Genomic DNA, 20,367 nt, shown 5'->3' on the forward strand with positions numbered 1-20,367 from the left:
CTCAAAAATAATAAAATATTTAGGAATAATTTAAGGAGATAAAAGATCTGTACACTGAAAACTTAAAGACACTGATGAAAGATATCAAAGAAGATACCAATAAAATGAAAGATATTCCACAATCCCTTATTTTATATCATACATAAAAGTCAGCTCAAAATGGTTTAAAGACTTGAACACAAAACCTGAAATCATAAAACTCCTCAAAACTATTCAAATCCCTAAAGGAGGATGGCATCAAGGTTTTGCATTCATTACGTAAGAGAATCTGAAAGACCCAGCAGTGGCCACAGGACTGGAAAAGTTTAATTCTCATCCCAGTTCCCAAGAAGGGTAGTACCAAAGAATGTACTAACCATCAGACAGTTGCACTCATCTCCCATGCTGGTAAGGCCATGCTTAAAATCTTGCATGCTAGGCTTCAGCATTATGCAAACCAAAAACTTCCAGATGTCCAAGCTGGTTATAGAAAAAGAAGAACTAGAGATCAAATTGCCAACATTTGCTGGATTATAGAGAAGGCAAGGACATTTCAGAAAAAAACATCTATCTCTGTTTCTTCAACTAGGCTAAAGCTTTGACCATGTGGATCATGACAAACTGTGGAAAGCTCTTAGTGAGATGGGAGTACCAGACCATCTTACCTCTCTCCTGAGAAACCTGTTTGCAGGCCAAGAAGCAACAGTTAGAATCCTGTATGGAACAACTGATTGGTTCAAGATCGACAAAGGAGTATGACACAGCTGTCTGCTGTCACCCTTTTTGTTTAACCTATATGCTGAGCACATTGTGAGAAATGCCAGGCTGGATGAGTTACAAGTTGTACAAGTTGGAATCACGATAGGCGGGAGAAACAACAACCTCAGGTATGCAGATGATACCATTCTAATGGCAGAAAGTGAAGAAGAACTAAAGCGCCTCAATGAGGGTGAAGGAGGAGGGTAAAAGAGTTGACTCAAGACTAAATATTAAAAATCTAAGATCATGGCATCTGGCCCCATTACTGCATGGCAAATAGAAGGGGAAAAGGTGGAAGCAGTGACAGATTTCCTCTTCTTGGGCTCAAAAATCACTGCAGATGGTGACTGCAGCCATGAAATCAGAAGACAATTGCTTCTTGGCAGGAAAGTGATGACAAACCTAGACAGTGTTGAAAAGCAGAGACATTACTCTGCCGACAAAGGTCCATATAGTCAAGGCTATGGTCTTCCCAGTGGTCACTTACGGTTGTGAGAGCTGGACCATAATGAAGGCAGAACACCAAAGAATTGATGCCTTCGAACTGTGGTGCTGGAGAAGACTCCCGAAAGACCCTTGGACATCAAGGAGATCAAACCAGCCAATCTTAAGGGAGATCAATCCTGAATATTCACTGGAAGGACTGATGCTGAAGCTGAAGCTCTAGTATTTTAGTCATCTGATGTGTACCCACGACTCATTGGAAAAGTCCCTGAGGCTGGGAAGGATTGAAGGCAGAAGGATAAGAGGGCATCAGAGGATGAGATGGCTGGATGGCATCACCAATGCAATGGACATGAACTTGGGCAAACTTTGGGAGATGGTGAGGGACAGGGAGGCCTGGCGTTCTGCAGTCCATGGGTTGCAAACAGTCAGTCAACTAGGTGATTGAGAGCAACAACAAGCTCCTTTATATTAGTCTTGGTAATAATTTTTGGATCTGACACCAAAATCAAAAGCAACAAAAGCAAAAATAAACAAGTGAGACTACATCAAACTGAAAATCTGTACAGCAAAGGGAACCATCAACAAATGAAAAGGCAACCTATGGAATGGAAGAAAATACATGCAAATCATACATCTGATAAGTGGTTAATATCCAAAATACATAAGAAACTCACACAACTCAACAGCAAAAAAGTCAATGACCCAAGGGAAAAATGTGCAAAGGACCTGAAAAGACCCCTTTCAAAAGAAGAGATACACATAGCCAATAGGCACATGAAAGAATGCTAAAGACATCACTAATCATCAGAGAAATGCACATCAAAACCCCAGTGAGATGTTACCTCACACCTGTTAGGATGTCTATTATCTAAAAGACAAGAGATAGCAAAACCTGGTGAGGATATGGAGTAAAGGGTATCCTTGTGCACTACTGGTGGGAATGAAAAGTGGTACAGAAATGAAAAATAGAAGTACCATATGATTGATTCTATTCTTTGCAGCCAAAGATGGAGAAGTTCCATATGGTCAGCAAAAACAAGATCGGAACTGACTGTGGCTCAGATCACGAACTCCTTATTGCAAAATTCAGACTTAAATTGAAGAAAGTAGGGAAAACTGCTAGACCATTCAGGTATGACATAAATCACTTACAATTATACAATGGAAGTGAGATAGATTCAAGGGATTAGATCTGATAGACAGAGTGCCTGGAGAACTATGGAGAGAGGTTCGTGACATTGTACAGGAGGCAGTGATCAGGACCATCCCCAAGAAAAAGAAGTTAAAAAAGACAAAATGTTTGTCTGAAGAGGCCTTACCAATAGCTGTGAAGAGAAGCAGAAGGCAAAGGAGAAAAGGAAAGATATACCCATTTGAACGCAGAGTTCCAAAGAATAGCAAAGAGAGATAAGAAAGCCTTCCTCAGTGATCAGTGCAAAGAAATAGAGGAAAACAATAGAATGGAAAAGACTAGAGATCTCTTCAAGAAAATCAGAGATACCAAGGGAACATTTCGTGCAAAGATGGGCTCAGTAAAGGACAGAAATGGTATGGACCTAACAGAAGCAGAAGATATCAAGAAGAGGTGGCAAGAATACACAGAAGAAGTATACAAAAAAAGATCTTCATGACTCAGATAACCACTCACCTAGAGCCAGACATCATGGAATATGAAGTCAAGTGGGCCTTAGGAAGCATCGCTACGAACAAAACTAGTGGAGATGATAGAATTTCAGTTGAGCTTTTTCAAATCCTAAAAATGATGGTGTTAAAAGTGCTGCACTCATTATGCCAGCAAATTTGGAAGACTCAGCAGTGGCTACAGGACTGGAAAAGGTGAGTTTTCATTCCAGTCCCAAAGAAAGGCAATGCCAAAGAATGTTCAAACTACCACACAATTGCACTCATCTCACATGATAGCAAAGTAACGCTCAAAATTTTCTGTGCCAGGCTTCAACAGTACGTGAACCGAGAACTTCCAGATGTTCAAGCTGGATTTAGAAAAGGCAGAGGAACCAGAGATCAAATTGCCAACATCCGTTGGATCATTGAAAAAGTAAAAGAGTTCCAGAAAAACATCTACTTCTGCTTTATTGATTATGCAAAAGCCTTTGACTCTGTAGATCACAACAAACTGTAGAAAATTCTTCAAGCGATGAGAATACCAGACCACCTTACCTGCCTCCTGAGAAATCTGTATGCAGGTCAAGAAGCAACAGTTAGAACTGGACATGGAACAACAGACTGGTTCCAAATTGGGAAAGGAGTATGTCAAGGCTGTATATTGTCACCTTGCTTATTTAACTTATATACAGAGTACATCATGAAAAATGCTGGGCTGGATGAAGCACAAGCTGGAATCAAGATTGTTGGGAGAAATATCAATAACCTCACATACACAGATGATACCACCCTTATAGTAGAAAGCAAAGAAATACTAAAGAGCCTCTTGATGAAAGTGAAAGAGGAGAGTGAAAAAGTTGGCTTAAAACTCAACATTCAAAAAATGAAAATGATGGCATCCAGTCCCATCACTTCATGGCAAACAGATGGGGAAACAATGGAAACAGTGACAGACTTTTTTTTTTTTGGACTTCAAAATCACTGCAGATAGTGACTGCAGCCATGCAATTAAAAGATGCTTGCTCCTTGAAAGAAAAACTCTGACCAACCTAGACAGCATATTAAAAAGCAGAAGCATTACTTTGCCAACAAAGGTCCATCCAGTCAAAGCTATGGTTTTTCCAATAGTCATGTATGGACATGAGAGTTGGACTATAAAGAAAGCTTAGTGCTGAAGAATTGATGCTTTTGAAGTGTGGTGTTGGAGAAGATTCTTGAGTCCCTTGGACTACAAGGAATCCAACCAGTCCATCCTAAAGGAAATCAGTTCTGAATATTCATTGGAAGGACTGATGCTGAAGCTGAAACTCCAATACTTTGGCCATCTGATGTGAAGAACTGACTGATTGGAAATGACCCTATTGCTGGGAAAGATTGAAGGCAGGAGGAGAAGGGGATGACAGAGGATGAGATGGTTGTATGGCATCACTGACATGATGAACATGAGTTTGAGTAGGCTCCGGGAGTTGGTGATAGACAGGGAAGCCTGGTGTGCTGCAGTCCATGGGGTCACAAAGAGCTGGACACGACTGAGAGACTGAACTAAACTGAACTGAATGATCCAGTAGTCTCACCACTGAGTGTATATCCCAGGAAATGAAATCATTATCTTAAACATATATCTGTACTCCCATGTTAACAGTAGCATTATTCATTCTAGTCAAGGTGCAGAAATAAGTGTCCATTGATAGAAGAATGGATAAAGAAATTGTGAGATACACACAGCTAACCCTTGAACAGTGTGGGGGATTACAGGTGCCAAGCCCCCAGTCAGGTAAAAATCTGAGTTATTAGTATCTCTGCCTCAAAAATGAAGGGATTGATAAATGATTCACCCAAGGGCAGAAACTAAAACAGTTTGCATAGAATCAGGACTCAAACCCTGATTCTTTTGGTTCCACATACTGTGATCTCTAATCAAACAAACTTCAAAGGTTTGTAAAGTGAAAATACAAGTACTGTATTTGTTGGAAAAAATCCATGTATAAGTGGACCTTCGCAGTTCAAAGTCATATTGTTCAAGGGTGACCTGTATGTACGTATGTGTATACACACACATACACACACACAGTGGACTATCATTCAGCCTTTAAAAATAAGTAAATCCTGTCATTTGCAACAACATGAATGAACCTGGAGGGCATTATGCTACGTGAAATAAGTCATGTGAGAAAGACAAGTCATGCATGGTATCACTTATATGTGGATCTTTAAGAAAAATGTCAGATTTATAGAAATAGAGTAGAAAAGTGACTGCAGAGTCTGGGGAAATAGATATTGGTAAAAGGGGTTCAAACTAGTTGTAAGATGAATAGGATCTGAGGATCAAAAATACAATGATAGTTGAAATACTGTATTGTATAATTTGTTTGCCAAAAGATTATAATTTAAATGTTTTTACCAGTTATAAAAAATAGTAAATATATGAGGTAATAGATATATTAACTAATTCAGGGGAATCCTTTCATAATGTATATGTATATCAAATCATCATGTTGTATACTTTAAATATCTCAAAATTTTATCAATTATAATACCTTAAAAAAGTTGAAAAATGAACAAAATTATTGAAAATAGTTGCTTCTGGCAAATAGAATTTAGGAATAGGAATGAACTGCTTTGTAGTATTTGAGTTTTAAAACCAAGTATATCTGCTTCTGACAAAAATGAAAATTAAATTTGAAAAGGTGTTTCTAAGACCTGCTTCATCAGAATGAGTATCTAAGTGGAGTACAGTCTAGGTGACAGCTGCAGTCAAGCTTTTGGGCCTCATGGAAGGCAAGCCAAATGAATAACACCCCTGGCAGAAGCCATGTCCGATTTTTCCCAGACAGTTATGGATTCAAACAAAAACCATCTTCCCAGTTGCCCATCAGGAGGCAGCATGGCACTGTGGTGAATGTCATGAGTTCAGGGGCCAGAAGGACTTGGGCTCACAGCTGCACTAATGTGTAACCTTAAGGTAAGTAACTTAAACTCTCTGAGCCTCATATATAAAAATGAGCATCATGAAATTTGTGAGGATACTATTAAATACAGTAATTATAACTTTGCCTGGAAAATCCTATGGACGGAGGAGTCTGGTAGGCTGCAGTCCATGGGGTCGCTAAGAGTCAGGCATGACTGAGCGACTTCACTTTCACTTTTCACTTTCATGCATTGGAGAAGGAAATGGCAACCCACTCCAGTGTTCTTGCCTGGAGAATCCCAGGGACAGGGGAGCCTGGTGGGCTGCCTTCTATGGGGTCGCACAGAGTTGGACACGACTGAAGCGACTTAGCAGCAGCAGCAGCAAGTGTATAAAAGTATCTGTGAGTTTCTTAAGAGGCTTACATGAAATGATGCATGTAAATTTAAGGTACCATGCACATAGTAAGTCATTATAACTATTCTTTATTATTATATTTATATCCCTAAAGAATTTTTTTTTAAGGTGCTTCTACTCTTGGGGAATTTGAGAAACCCTACCATAGAACTCTCAAGGCAGAACTATGTCCACAAACTTGTGTTTGTAAAGGTGATAAGAAAGGCATCTGTGGTTTACAGGCAAAACTATCAGAAATGAGGAAGCTCCACCCTTTGGGATCTAGCCTGAGGCTAACCTCCAGGTCAGGTTAGGGCAGACACATCTCTCTGTCATCTCCCTGCCTTCTCTTCCTTTGCTCCTCTCTATAATGATCTCCCCCTATTTTTACCCATAACGTAGTGCTGAATTATAATTTTCACTGTTTGGTAAACTTAACAAAAGCTCTTAAACCTCAAGCAACCACTTTTTATTTAGAAAGGCCACCCGGTAGCTCTTTGCTGGTTTGAAATGTTTTGTTAGCTGATTTGACCCCTAGTGTCATTTTGAAATATCTGGGCCCCATTCAGGTTGGGTTTCAGTCAGAGGGAAAGAAAGGAAAGAGGGGGGTTAGAAAAAAAGAGTAAGGGCAATGGAATGGGGAAAGGGTGATCAAACCCACCAGTTCTTCAAGGACTGCAGGACTGGGGAAAGGATTTCTGGATACCTGCCAGGTACAGGCACTCTGCTGCCTGGGAATACAGCTCAGAAACAAAGGGCAGAGCTGCGGGGATACTGCGAGGATGAAATAAGCCTAAATCTGACAGAAGAGAGTGGAGCAGGTATCAGGGGTCATTAACCAGCTGCCCAGTAGGTCTTTAAGGACATTTCTTTGATCTTGCATTTCTGTAGGGGGACACACATTTCAGATCTGGGTTGCTCTCTAATACTGAAGTGTTGCTAAGAGTATCTTGCACCCCCTCCCTAGATACTATGGAATTTGAAGTGCAAAATAATAAAAATAATACAGTGATGTGAAAAGAAGAATTGCTCTCTTTATAGACTAGTGGAGTTCCATGCTCTTTGCTGTTGCAAACCTGAGCAATCAACTCAATTTCTTTAATGAGGAAGCAATTATTCTTCTGCTGCTCAGACCTACAGAAAAACTAAAAAAAAAAAAAAAAAAGCCTGATACTCTGGCAGCTTATTTTATTCCTTTCTATAAAGCTGATGAGAAGAGATACTGAAAAGTTAATACATACTGCAGAGACTAGAATTTCCCAAAAACCTGATGAATAAGGTCATAATGGCCATTCCACATGCCTGCTTTGTTCTATCAGATTTACAGTTTACAAGAAGTTGCGGCCTCTATTCCAGTTTATTTTTAATGCCAAGATTTAAGTCATATAACACAAACAACAGCCCCAAACTATCTTTGCTGTCAGCTACAGGAAACTTTGGTAGGTTTTAATCTTGGAGGAAGAGCTATTCTCCAGGATCCTCCCAAGCCACAGACGACAGTAGAAGTGCTTGAGCCAGTTAAGTAAACTTGATTTATCTTAATTACCAGACAGAGTGCATTTTCCATAGGAAATTGCTGGACCACATGTATGTCTGGCACACACACAGAATTCTTCAGTTTCTTAGCCAAGCAGGGAGAGACATGGGCTTATAAGAAGAGAAGACTGAGATACGAGGGCTCTGTAAGTGGAGAGTGATTGTGTGTAAATCCACATTCCCCAACTAGTTCATCAGGAAGAACTGGCCCATCAATGGATTACCAAAATGTGTGCTGAAAATAACTGTCTGAAAAGAAATTGCAGACCACAGACATAGATTCAAAGCAAAAATGGCTTATCAGGACAAACCTACTCACTGTAAGACAGACCAAGGTTTTGGTTTTATTTTCAGTTCCAGATTTCCCTTTTATTCTGTGATGGTTTCAGATAGCATTAAGACTATGTTATTTTAGATCTGGGAGAGACTTTAAGGTCAATTAGCCCACAGTTCTGGTCCCTTTAAGCAGTGGTGCAACACTTATTTTTTAAGTTACATACTTCATCATTTCTTCTGTTCATGGAACTAAACATAATCATAGTGGTCTTTGCAAACAAAGTAGTTGGCTACAGACAGGAGGACTCTTCTTAATACTTTCTTTTAGTTCAACAAGAGGCACACAATGAAGTTTCATGGGGAAAAAAATAAGGGGAAAATAAATTTTGGAGAGTGGGCCAGTTGGGTACTGTTTCAGTGGACACTAACATCTCTACATTGTCTTTGTATTTTAGGGATGGAGGGTGAGAGAAGGGGATCCTCCAGAGAAAGAGCTGGAGTTGTGCTCCAGCTGTTCATCTCTGGTAACAGATCCCGTCATTTGACTTAAACATTTCTGGCTCCCCCCAAGCAGCCCCTCTGTCCTGTGTACATCTGTCAGCCCAGCTGCGAGCAGCCATCAGCAAGGCTGGGCCTGTCCTCACTGTGCTGCCTTGGGAACTGCAGCTGGTTCCCCAGGGCAGCCGAGCAGCTCTGCGCTCTAGAGACAGAGACACCTCAAGCCGGGTGAGCCGCTGAACTCTACCAGTGGCGGGATCGCTGCTGATGGATACAGTCGTAATGGCCATTCCACATGCCTGCTTTGTCCTATCAGATTTACAGTTTACAAGACATTGCTACCTGTATTCCACTTTATTTTTAATGCCAAGATTGAAGTCTCTTACTGTGGGTTATTTTTCAAGCTTCTCCAGAGTAAATAACAACCTGGCTACATCATTAAAAACAGGCAGGAGAAGGTAGCATCGTTGACTATCTTTTTGGTTCTAAAAGAGTGTGTGAACTTTTAGAATTTTTAACCTCAAAGGCTCTGTAGATCTCTTTTCTCTGCCTTGATTATGCAGGTTAAATGTTCTACACCAACCTTTATCCCACCCATGTCACTGTTTAACAATTAGCCGGTAATTATGACCTGTTTTTAGAGCTCCTGTTTTCTAGTCAGGACAAATGATGGAAAAGGTGACTAAAAATCAATTCTTTACATATGTCTCCTAGAATAGGAACAAAGCTATAGATATTCCTTCAGAAGGTATTATCTTTCAGCTTTTCAAATAGGGAATTCCAGAAGCTCATGGAGGAGTTTTAACAGCTATCATTCAGAGTTGGCCTATGTGGGGAATTTACTGTACATTTTGACTCAAAATTTTCCACAAGGGATGAAGTGTGATTACAGTCATTCTTTATAGCTAATAAAAACCACCTGCTAACTGCATCCTGTACATACTTCCTCTTTATTTTACAGGGTGTCTCTTATTTGCATTAATCTTGGGTCATGATTGGGGCAGAGAAGATACAGTGGTAAGGAACCTTGTCTTTACAATGTAAGACAGTGTGAAAACAGTTTGTAACAAAAGAGCCAACAAGTCCAAATTGGGGAACTTGCAATTTTATTATGCCTGCTGTAGCCTCACTATCAGTACTAACTTTGAGGACTAGTATTTTACCTAAGTTGTGTGCATGGAGGTCACAGGGGTCCTCCTTAGAAGGCATATTGATGGTGGACAGGAGAGACAACCAAGGTACACATGACAACAGTGGGAAAAAGGTGAGTGGTTGTATCTGAGTCTAAGGCAAACACCAACAAGTAGCATGAGTCCTACAACAGTTGTAACTGGAAACTGGACATGAACCTCATGACTTGACAGGTCCTGTGATTCCAGAGTGTAATTCAGTTCAGCCCTAAGGCACTTTCCTGTTATGTCCCCATTTGACCAATTCGATCAGATGCCACAATGGTACTCATGCAAGAACTTAACGAAAAGTTATTTTCAGTTAGATGTGTTCTACCAACTACTCATTACAAGTAGCTTTAGTATCAAAATTGATTATTCTAAGTAAAGAAGAGTCAGAATGCAAGCTACAATGAAAGTCAGAGCAAGTTACTCCCCAGTTACCATGCTTCAAGGTCTCCCCATCACTCGACCACATTCCCTGATCTGGCATAGAAAAGTGAAGGTGTTAAGTCACTCAGTCGTGTGCAACTCTTTGCGATCCCATGGACTGTAGCCTGCCAGGCTCCTCTGTCCACAGAATTCTCCAGGCAAGAATACTGGAGTGGGTTGCCATTCCCTTCTCCAGGGGATCTTCCAGATCCAGGGATTGAACCTGGGTCTCCCACATTCCAGACAGATTCTTTACCATCTGAGCCAAGATCTGGCATGGAAGGCCCTCCCTAACTTGGCTTCTGCTTCTCTTTGCTTCCGCTTCTCTCCACTTTTTGTCCCTCACACTGGTGAAAACAGCCTGTTTTTCACCATGCACAACCACACCATTTCCGCCACTGTGCTGACACGCGCACTATTCTCTCTGACCTTCCTTTCTCTTACCACAGTCGCCTGACTGGCTCCTGCCTACTTATCACCCCTCAACCTAAGTGTCACCTTCTCCAGGAAGTTTTGTCTTTCCTTTGATTCCCCAGACTATGTGACATGCCACCCTTGGGCTCCCACTGTGCAGACTTCTACCTGAACTCTCACCACTCTGTGTACAATAATCGGTCACTAGCCGTCTGCCCCATTAGCCTGGAGCTCCTCAAAGACAGGCCGGATGTTTACTCCTGTTTGTAGGCACAATACCAAGCACGGGGCTGACCACGTCACTGGCACCAGGTAAATGTCAGCTGAATGCAGACGCAAACCTTTTACAAACAAGTTATGTTTCAAATGTCCCTGGCATAACTGTGTTCTACCTCTGATCATGAGGTAATAGGTGCACTGTGAAACCCGAGAACAGCCTGATTCAGAAACAGAACACAATGAACACTTAGAAACTGGATGCCCTTCAGTGCACCTTCTGTGTGCTACGTGGCTCACTTTTTTAAAGTGGAATAAAAAGCAAGTTCTGTAAGCCCAAGTCCACCTATTGAAAAGTCCAAATTAAATGACCTTTTACTGTTTCCTTAAAATGCATTATGGTAAAAATAGGCCTTCTCCCTGTTAATCTGGCTAAGGAAGCAGAACCAAATTCATCAAATGGGCTTTTACTGAGATACATGCTAATTTTGGCCAACACAGATGACACCACCCTTATGGCAGAAAGTGAAAAGGAACTAAAAAGCCTCTTGATGAAAGTGAAAGTGGAGAGTGAAAAAGCTGGCTTCAAGCTCAACATTCAGAAAACGAAGATCATGGCATCTGGTCCCATCACTTCATGGGAAATAGATGGGGAAACAGTGGAAACAGTGTCAGACTTTATTTTTGGGGCTCCAAAATCACTGCAGATGGTGACTGCAACTATGAAATTAAAAGACGCTTACTCCTTGGAAGGAAAGTTATGACCAACCTAGATAGCATATTCAAAAGCAGAGACATTACTTTGCCAACAAAGGTCCGTCTAGTCAAGGCTATGGTTTTTCCTGTGGTCATGTATGGATGTGAGGGTTGGACTGTGAAGAAGGCTGAGCGCTGAAGAATCTATGCTTTTGAACTGTGGTGTTGGAGAAGACTCTTGAGAGTCCCTTGGATTGCAAGGAGATCCAACTAGTCCATTCTAAAGGAGATCAGCCCTGGGATTTCTTTGGAGGGAATGATGCCAAAGCTGAAACTCCAGTACTTTGGCCACCTCATGAGAAGAGTTGACTCATTGGAAAAGACTCTGATGCTGGGAGGGATTGGGGGCAGGAGGAGAAGGGGACGACAGAGGATGAGATGGCTGGATGGCATCACTGACTCGATGGACGTGAGTCTGAGTGAACTCCGGGAGTTGGTGATGGACAGGGAGGCCTGGCGTGCTGCGATTCATGGGGTTGCAAAGAGTCGGACACGACTGAGCGACTGAACTGAACTGAACTGAATCTCTTTAAGAAAATTAACATTTGCAAAATTTTCCATATTATGAATCAAAACAGACAATTTTAAGGGAAAAAAACCCACACTTGTGGAAAGATGTTACTCTTGCAGTATAGGACTATGGTTTATATACAGCAGAGCATCTCTAATGAATTAGATGCTTCCTTTTCCCCTGAAAAGATCAGGAGTCTCCCTGCTGTCAGAGCCAAACAGGCTCTTGTGGTGTCACACTAACACCCAGTTCAATTCAGTCAGATGACAATGAGAGATACGAGAAATAAAATATGACACACACAGAAAATCTCTGATGCTGAAGTTCCAGGTTTCACCTTCGCTGATCTTTTTCAACATAGAGAATCTTCATCAGGTTATGAAATATTCTTTCTTGAAAAACTCCTCAATCTGGAAAATTGATCTGTATTTGCCTGGTGCACTATAACTTAAGATGTCAGGATTTCTTTTTTGTTGTTGTTTTATACAGAAAGCAGGGACAATTTATCAAATGGTGTTTTGGAGTTTGAGGGAAGAAATTGATTTCCCACAGAGTGAAATTTAGTCCAGAAATGAATTTAGCACTTGGGCTTTATTAGGGCAGTACTTGGCTATATCCATTTGAGAGTTGGCTTGAGTAATACATTTAATGATTTAGCTGTGTAAAACAAACACAAGACCAAAACCCCCTTCCCTACTACATTTTTAGAAATGTCTAAGGCTCTTATTTTTCTTGCATCAATAAAATAAATTGATAAATTATTACATATTTTAGATTTAAAAAGGAATCACAAAACTATACAGCAAGATAAACAACCTGGTATCAATGTGTAATAAGGGATGCCAAGAAAAGTTATTATTGAACAATTAATATATGTCCATTTAAACAAAATCTATTCTCATTGTCTATAATAAAAAGATCCCAAAGCAAAGGAATGCTGTGTTTAGTCTGTAACTATTTTAAGCATTAACTCTTACAAATGTTTACCTGCATTTGTCATGTGGCTTTTGTTTCCCAGCCTCCTCTTCCAGCACACCAGCCAACTTTCTGTGCTTCAAATCTAGTTTATACCATCCACACTCCAGTTTTCTCTGGTCTGTAGACTTTTCCTCTGCTAAGCTTTGGTATTTGATATCAATATTTGATATTAATGGCCTTCTACCTCTCAGTGTCCCCAGCTCTAATGTTAACTTACAAGACCGACTTGTCAGTTCCTGTATCCCCAGCAGTCAGTTGCATATTTGCAAACCATGACTCTAGGAGTCTCTAGTGCTGTGTACAGAAAGCCTTCGGATGGAGAAGGATGATGTCATTTCACTCCTTTGTTATGATTTTTACACTCTCAGAATTCACCTGTAATAGCACTGGTGGCTTACCTTGTGTCTGGTTTTAGGTTTTCTACTGTGGAGAAGGTTTGATTTGTTGTTTGAATGGACTTGTTCTTCCCACTGAATGACCCATTTTCTCTGGATATAACTTCATATTCTGAAAAGCAAGAAGGCCAACAGACACTTGTCTTTATGCTCTGGCAAACTGAATGTTCTTGAAGCTAACAGCCTAAAATGTCACTCTCATAAAAGTGAGCAACTGAGATTGCAGGCCTGAGACCTATTGATCATACACATTTGCAACTTCCAGATGGAGATTATCAGTTGATGGTGAAGGTCCCAAAGCATTTGGGGAGTTACACATGGATCATTTTTGTTTTCTCTCTACCAGAGCAGGAAAGGCCTGGTAACTGTGTAAAGTGATGACACTCCTGGGGTAGCACTGTATATGGTAACCTATCATTTTGATATGTAAGTCAGATCAACTGCCATTGCTGGAAAATCCAGTGCAGTTTTGTAAGAAACATTCTATGAGGAGTGGTGCTTCAGCAGAAGCACATTTCCTGCTCATAGGGCTTTATAATGTAGCTGAGAAATGGTCACTGATGACATGGTACTGCTGCAAGTAACAGTTAAAACCATAGCAGCAAATAACATTTAACCAAATAATGAACTATACTTTCCCAGAGTCCCTTATTTTGAACTACAGAATTACAAGATTTTCGTACCTACTGCTTATGTAAGTTACATAAGTCTTGTACATATTGCTTATATATGCCCCCTTGATAATTATCCTTGAATTAAAACAAAACAAAATGAAACTTTATCTGTAAAGTCAGTAGAGAGATCTGTATAAATTTACCTAAAGGGTAGCTTTCTATGAACTTACAGGGCTAATCAAAAGAGAAAGACTTTCAGAATAAGAGAATATAATTTACTAATATGTTTTCCATGTTGTCAGTTGGGATTTAGTTTAATACATGTGATGAGATCACAAAGAGGATTACAAAAATCAAACAAAAACCAACAAACAACTACAAAAGCCCACTCAAAAACAGTTCTGTCAATATGAAGAAATACACAAGTGGTGGGCTTTGGGGAAAGTGGGAAGATTGTGAGTTACTAGGACTTAAGCTGTTAGTGCTGAGACCAAAGGTAGGAGATAATATTGGAAATAAAGCTGAAATTATAGGATAACTCATGTAGACTTATAATCACCAATTTTAATTTGGGAAGGATCTTTAATGGTAAATTAAAAATATCCAAGATGTAGGACCACCTTTTCAGAATAATTTCCTATAACCATTTTAAATTAGACTAGAAGGCAATGGCCATTGTATCTGGACACATGAATGCAGCTTTTAAAAGACTAATGGCTGGTATATAGTATGTCTTCCTCAGACTCTCTACTCTCAATCTTTGTCTCAGTTGACTTTTTATTCTAACAGAGCATGGAAAGAGAGGGAGAGGGAGCATCCTGAATTCAGATATTCAAATTATACTTTTCCCTCAGCCATAAAGGGGCACTTACTAGAAAAAGAAGGGAGTAATCAGAATGGAAGTAAAACAGATTTTTTTTTTAAAAAAGGAAACTGCATGACTTAATGGAAAGAAACAGACCAAGCCACTTGCCTGGATCTCAGTCTCAGTTTTCCCATCTGTAAAATGTCCACAGTGTCTCTTCATAGTGTTACTTATAGGGATTAAAGCAGGAACATATGAAAAGTGCTTAATAGTATTTTGCTCAACAGGTGGTACCTATTATTATTATGTCTTTTATTATTCTTTATTATCCCTGAGTTGTATCTTAGAACTTGAAAATTTGAAAGATTCCAGTTCAAAAGATTCAAGTGCTGATTAGTCATTGAACGAGCAGTTTATATGATATTCCAGTTGGTTCATCCATGAAAGCAGTCACCTTCAAAAACCATCTTTGTTTGGGTCATTCCTAATGTTTAAATGTTAATTTAATATGATTTTAGTCCTGAAACTTTGGAGTTTTCAAAATGGATCTAGAAGTTCCCTTCATAATTAAAAAGGTATTTAGAATTTTTCCCAGAATTCTTGTTTTAGAATGTATGTATCTTTCCTTTTTAATTTTTTAAAGTGATAATAGCTTTTTCATAAATGCACCAACATTCTAAAACTCTACCACCAACAACAAAAAAGTGTGTGTTCATATTTCTTATTTTAAGATAGGGGATTTAAAAAATAGTTTCTTTAAGAGTAAGGATATAAGAAAATCTACAAAGAACTGACACTGAATAGGTGGTCTCTTTTACCCCCCTCAGAGGGTTTTAACCCCCTTATGAGATAAGTCACTTAGAAGATAATCATTTATTATGAAGGTTGGGAACATCATAGTCTGGTCAGTGCAGCATGAAAATTATAATGGTGATACTACTGCTGCCAGTCCTACTGTTGCTGCTGCTGACAAATGTTAATTTAACAGCTTCTAATTTATGCTGCATGAATTCCCTGTTACGTTTTATGCTCACAACAAATTGATAACAATGGGAATTATTATTATTACAAATAAAAATCTAGAAGTTCAAAGAGGCTAATTATAGATTCAAGTTGCATTATCTAGAACATACCTGGTCTGGGATTTAAATCTATTCCACATGCTCTTTACATATCACAAAATGACAAGTTATGACTAACTTAACTTTAAGTTGTCTAAGGATGTAGGCTATGGGCAATCTCTATGGTGTACCTATTTCTACTTTGGTATAGAAGGGTCATGGAGAAGCATCAGAATTTGGATGTATTTACTAGAGGTGAATACACACCTATCAATTAGAAGAAAGATTACTGACAGAAGTCAACTAGGGAAATGAAGAATATGTTCCCTCTCTTTTGTTACCTTTCTTAATCCTTTCCTGAAAAACCATTTCTAATGATATGAGAATTAATCTCTGTCTTATCTGAACTACTGGTTTGTAAAAGATTATATTTGAAGTCATGTGGTATTTAATGGAAAAAAATAGATCATCAGGGCATATGGTTCAATGTTTAAAACATTAAGTAAATAGTGACTAAATACTGACTTATTTCTATGTATAAAATATTATTATTATACATGTGGTCCTTATCCATGAAAATTGTTAGGAAGTGAAGAGGAACTAAAAAGCCTCTTAATAAAAGTGAAAGAGGAGAGTGAAAAAGCTGGCTTAAAACTCAACATTCAGAAAACAAAGATCATGGCATCCGGTCCCATCACTTCATGGGAAATGGATGGGGAAACAGTGGAAACAGTGTCAGACTTTATTTTTTGGGCTACAAAATCACTGCAGATGGTGATTGCAGCCATGAAATTAAAAGACGCTTACTCCTTGGAAGGAAAGTTATGACCAACCTAGATAGCATATTCAAAAGCAGAGACATTACTCTGCCAACAAAGGTCTGTCTAGTCAAGGCTATGGTTTTTCCTGTGGTCATGTATGGATGTGAGAATTGGACTGTGAAGAAGGCTGAGCACCGAAGAATTGATGCTTTTGAACTGTGGTGTTGGAGAAGACTCTTGAGAGTCCCTTGGACTTAGATCCAACCAGTCCATTCTAAAGGAGATCAGCCCTGGGATTTCTTTGGAAGGAATGATGCTAAAGCTGAAACTCCAGTACTTTGGCCACCTCATGCGAAGAGTTGACTCATTAGAAAAGACTCTGATGCTGGGAGGGATTGGGGGCAGGAGGAGAAGGGGACGACAGAGGATGAGATAGCTGGATGGCATCACTGACTCGATGGACGTGAGTCTGAGTGAACTCCGGGAGTTGGTGATGGACAGGGAGGCCTGGCGTGCTGTGATTCATGGGGTCGCAAAGAGTCGGACACGACTAAGTGAACTGAAGCCTAGTATCTAGTGAAAGATCTCAACAGCTCATTAACATTTAATAATATTAATAATAATGTCAAAACTAATTGGTTAGATAAAGTATATCCTATTTATGATACTTTGAGATTACAGATTTATATAATTTTAAAAAGCTATCATTTATATCATGATAAAAGGAAAATACAGAAAGGAAAATCCTGCTGTTTTCAAAAGCTAAATCATACCCAAGTGAATGTGTATTAGATTATTAGACATATTATATTAACCAATGCCAATTCGATGTTCTATATCTTTAAGGGAAGTGAAATTTTTATAAATCATTTGGTCTTGTAAGAACTAAGTCTCAGCACTGCATATGGATTGAGAATTTTAAACCTTTTAATACATGTAAATAATCAATACTTACAAATTGATTGATTTTTAGATATTGGGATGATAGTACCTACTGGCATAATCCCAAGCAAAGAAGACTAGTCAAAACTGCATGAGAAAGGAAATTCACAAAATATGGTTTTGTTTTTTTTTAAAGGCCAGTTAAGCAAAGACAAGCTGCTGAATTTGAGCAAACTCTGGGAGATAGTGAAGGACAGGGAAGCCTGGTGTGCTGTAGTCCACCGGGTCGCAAAGAGCTGGGCATGACTTAGCAACCGAATAACAACAAGCTGCTTACACTGGAAGCTGCCCAGACTAAATGGTTTTGTCTAAGGAGAAATAGCTGCTGTTTTCTCCTTTATTCAAAGAAAACTTTTTGACAGCTCCTGAATCTCCCCACTCCTCACCTTACCCTGTGTACTGCTCTCTCCTCCCTCTGACAGCCTCTCATGGGCCCCTCTGTTCCATCTGCCCACCTTGGGCATGTGGAAGCAGGACATGCATGTACTCATATTATTTGCTTCATCCTCTAGCTGATTTGGGTGGTTAGTCATCCCACCCTCCCCTCTTCTCTCTAGTCTGACTCTCTTATTCAATAAGGAAAATTAAAATCCCACATAACAAATTCAAAGAGTGACTCAGAGTTTTTTATTTTTCAGTATCATTTTTATGAGGAGTAGCAGAATCAAAATTCCCTAAGATGGGCGGAAAACTGACCAGGAATAGAATTTTTAAAAACCATACCTGTGGCTGATTCATGCTGATATACGGCAGAAATCAACACAACATTGTAAAGCCATTATCTTCCAATTAAAAATAAATTTAAAGTAAAAAAAACTCTCATAAAATGACTGAAATAATAATGTTTAGCCTGCTTCAAAGTTCTAGATCAATCTAGAAATTGGGATGGTGAAAGGAAAATTGGTTTAAATACTATTAGCAGTGGCAACTTCTCATATATTATTTGTAATTTTCTGGTAATGGAAAGATGAGATATACCTTCAAAGAAAGAAGATATATAACTTAAGAGATCTGCTAGGTTAACAGAGAGACCATAACCAGGAAAAAGACGATCTTTCCCATCTTATGACACTTTTGAAAATCATCTGCCACAGAGACAGCAGAACTCTGCAGGGACTTGCTGTTCCTGAGATACATCACCCAGGGTCACAGTCTGACTTGAGGTACCACATTCCCCAAAGCATCATCTTATCAATGCTTCCCACCGTAGCAATAGTCCACATGCCATGCTCTCACCAGTGACAGTGTCATTGAGTGGCTTATCCCAGTCCAAGATGACAAAGGAGGGACACCCTTCTACAGTGACCACAGTGAGGTTGGTAGGTGGGTTCTGCGGTGGACTGGTGGCGTTCCCCTCTGTGGCCTCCTCTTTGGGGAATCTCTTGACAGAGTCGGTGATGGAGCAGGGGCTGTTGTCAGGCTTTTGGATATACCGCACGTGAGGACCTAAGAGAGAGAGGACATTGAGCATTTGGTTTTTTTGAGCTTGTAAAAAAGGTGGAGGAGAAGTCATAAGTAAAACAATCTGTTTGAGGATATTTGATTTAATACTATAAGCAGTTGGATGAAAGCAGTGATGTGGATGGTTTGAATTTGTGAAAATCCAGAATCCTATCTTTGGGATACATGATATGGATGATACTATTGATTTAATTTTATAAATAGGTTTATCTTATGCTAATATCCAAAAGTAATTTGGTTTAAACTGCATAATTTATGGGGTACTGGAAAGAGTAGTCAAAAGGATCTTGGTTCAGTAGTGGGAAATGATTTGCCTTATACTAAAATATAGTTCTGTTCCTACCAATAAACCTTAAAAGCCAGGCTCAGAAAGATCAAGTGGTTTTAAGTTATTTAATTGCACCCCAGAATAAAATCCAACAATATATTAAGAATAACAAACATAAACAGCACCCAACAGGCTTCCCTCGTAGTTCAGTTGGTAAAGAATCTGTCTACAATGCAGGAGACCTGGGTTCGATTCCTGGGTTTGATTCCTGGGTTGGGAAGATCCCCTGGAGAAGGAAATGGCAATCCACTCCAGTATTCTTGCCTGGAAAATCCCACGGACAGAGGAGCCTGGCGGGCTACAGTCCATGGGGTCACAAGAGTCGGACATGACTTAGTGACTAAACCACCAACACAGCACCCAACTGGATAAATTCCTTACAGGAAGATATTACCCATAATGAGAAAAATAAATCATTTAGAGTCAAACTGGAACTTGCATAGATGTTAGAATCATCAGACAAGGACAATAAAACAGTTATTATCACTATAATCCACATGGTCAAAAAGTTAAGAAATGGAAGATATAAAAAAAGACCCAAATTAAATTTCTGGAGATCTTCAAAGAGAGCAGAGAAGAAAAGACATGTTAGGACAACAAAGAAGGATCGTGGCAGATTTCTCATCATAAAGAAAGCAAGTGAGAAGGCAACAGAGACATGTCCTATATATTAAAGAACAAACACCAAAACAACAACAAAAACTTATCATCTAGAATTCTATAGTGAAAATATCTTAAAAAAAACAAGCAAAATATTTTTTAGACATACAAAAGCTGAAAGAATTCATGACTAGCACACCCAACCTATAAGGAAGATTCACGGAAGTTCTCTAGGCAGAAGGAAAATGATGCCAGATGGAAATACGGCTGCACACAAAGGAATGATGAGCACTGGAAATGGTAACTATATAGGTAAATATACATAATATTTATCTTATTATTTAATTCTCTCTGAAAGATAGCTTGTTTAACAAAAATAATTACAATTTAGTGTGATCTATATAACATGCAAAAGTAAAGTAATAGCCCAATAGCCAGGAAAGAAAAGCTGCTATACTAATGTAAAGTTCTTATACTTCACATTCAACTGTTTATGAAGTTG

At 39.3% G+C, this 20,367-nt stretch overlaps 1 protein-coding gene across 20 annotated transcripts in view; it reads right to left on the reverse strand.

Moving 5' to 3' along the window:
* Nucleotides 1-20,367, reverse strand: part of ABI3BP (ABI family member 3 binding protein) — a 293,162-nt gene that overhangs the window by 17,540 nt on the left and 255,255 nt on the right. For all 20 annotated transcript variants that reach the window (XM_027560481.1, XM_027560135.1, XM_027559801.1 and 17 more), the window contains 2 exons: nt 18,713-18,922; nt 13,297-13,405 (listed from right to left, as the gene is read on the reverse strand). In XM_027560481.1, the coding sequence (XP_027416282.1) occupies nt 13,297-13,405; nt 18,713-18,922 (319 nt within the window). The remainder of the gene's footprint in view (nt 1-13,296; nt 13,406-18,712; nt 18,923-20,367) is intronic.

This window comes from Bos indicus x Bos taurus, chromosome 1 (genome assembly GCF_003369695.1).
Source record: "Bos indicus x Bos taurus breed Angus x Brahman F1 hybrid chromosome 1, Bos_hybrid_MaternalHap_v2.0, whole genome shotgun sequence".
NCBI lineage: Eukaryota > Metazoa > Chordata > Mammalia > Artiodactyla > Bovidae > Bos > Bos indicus x Bos taurus.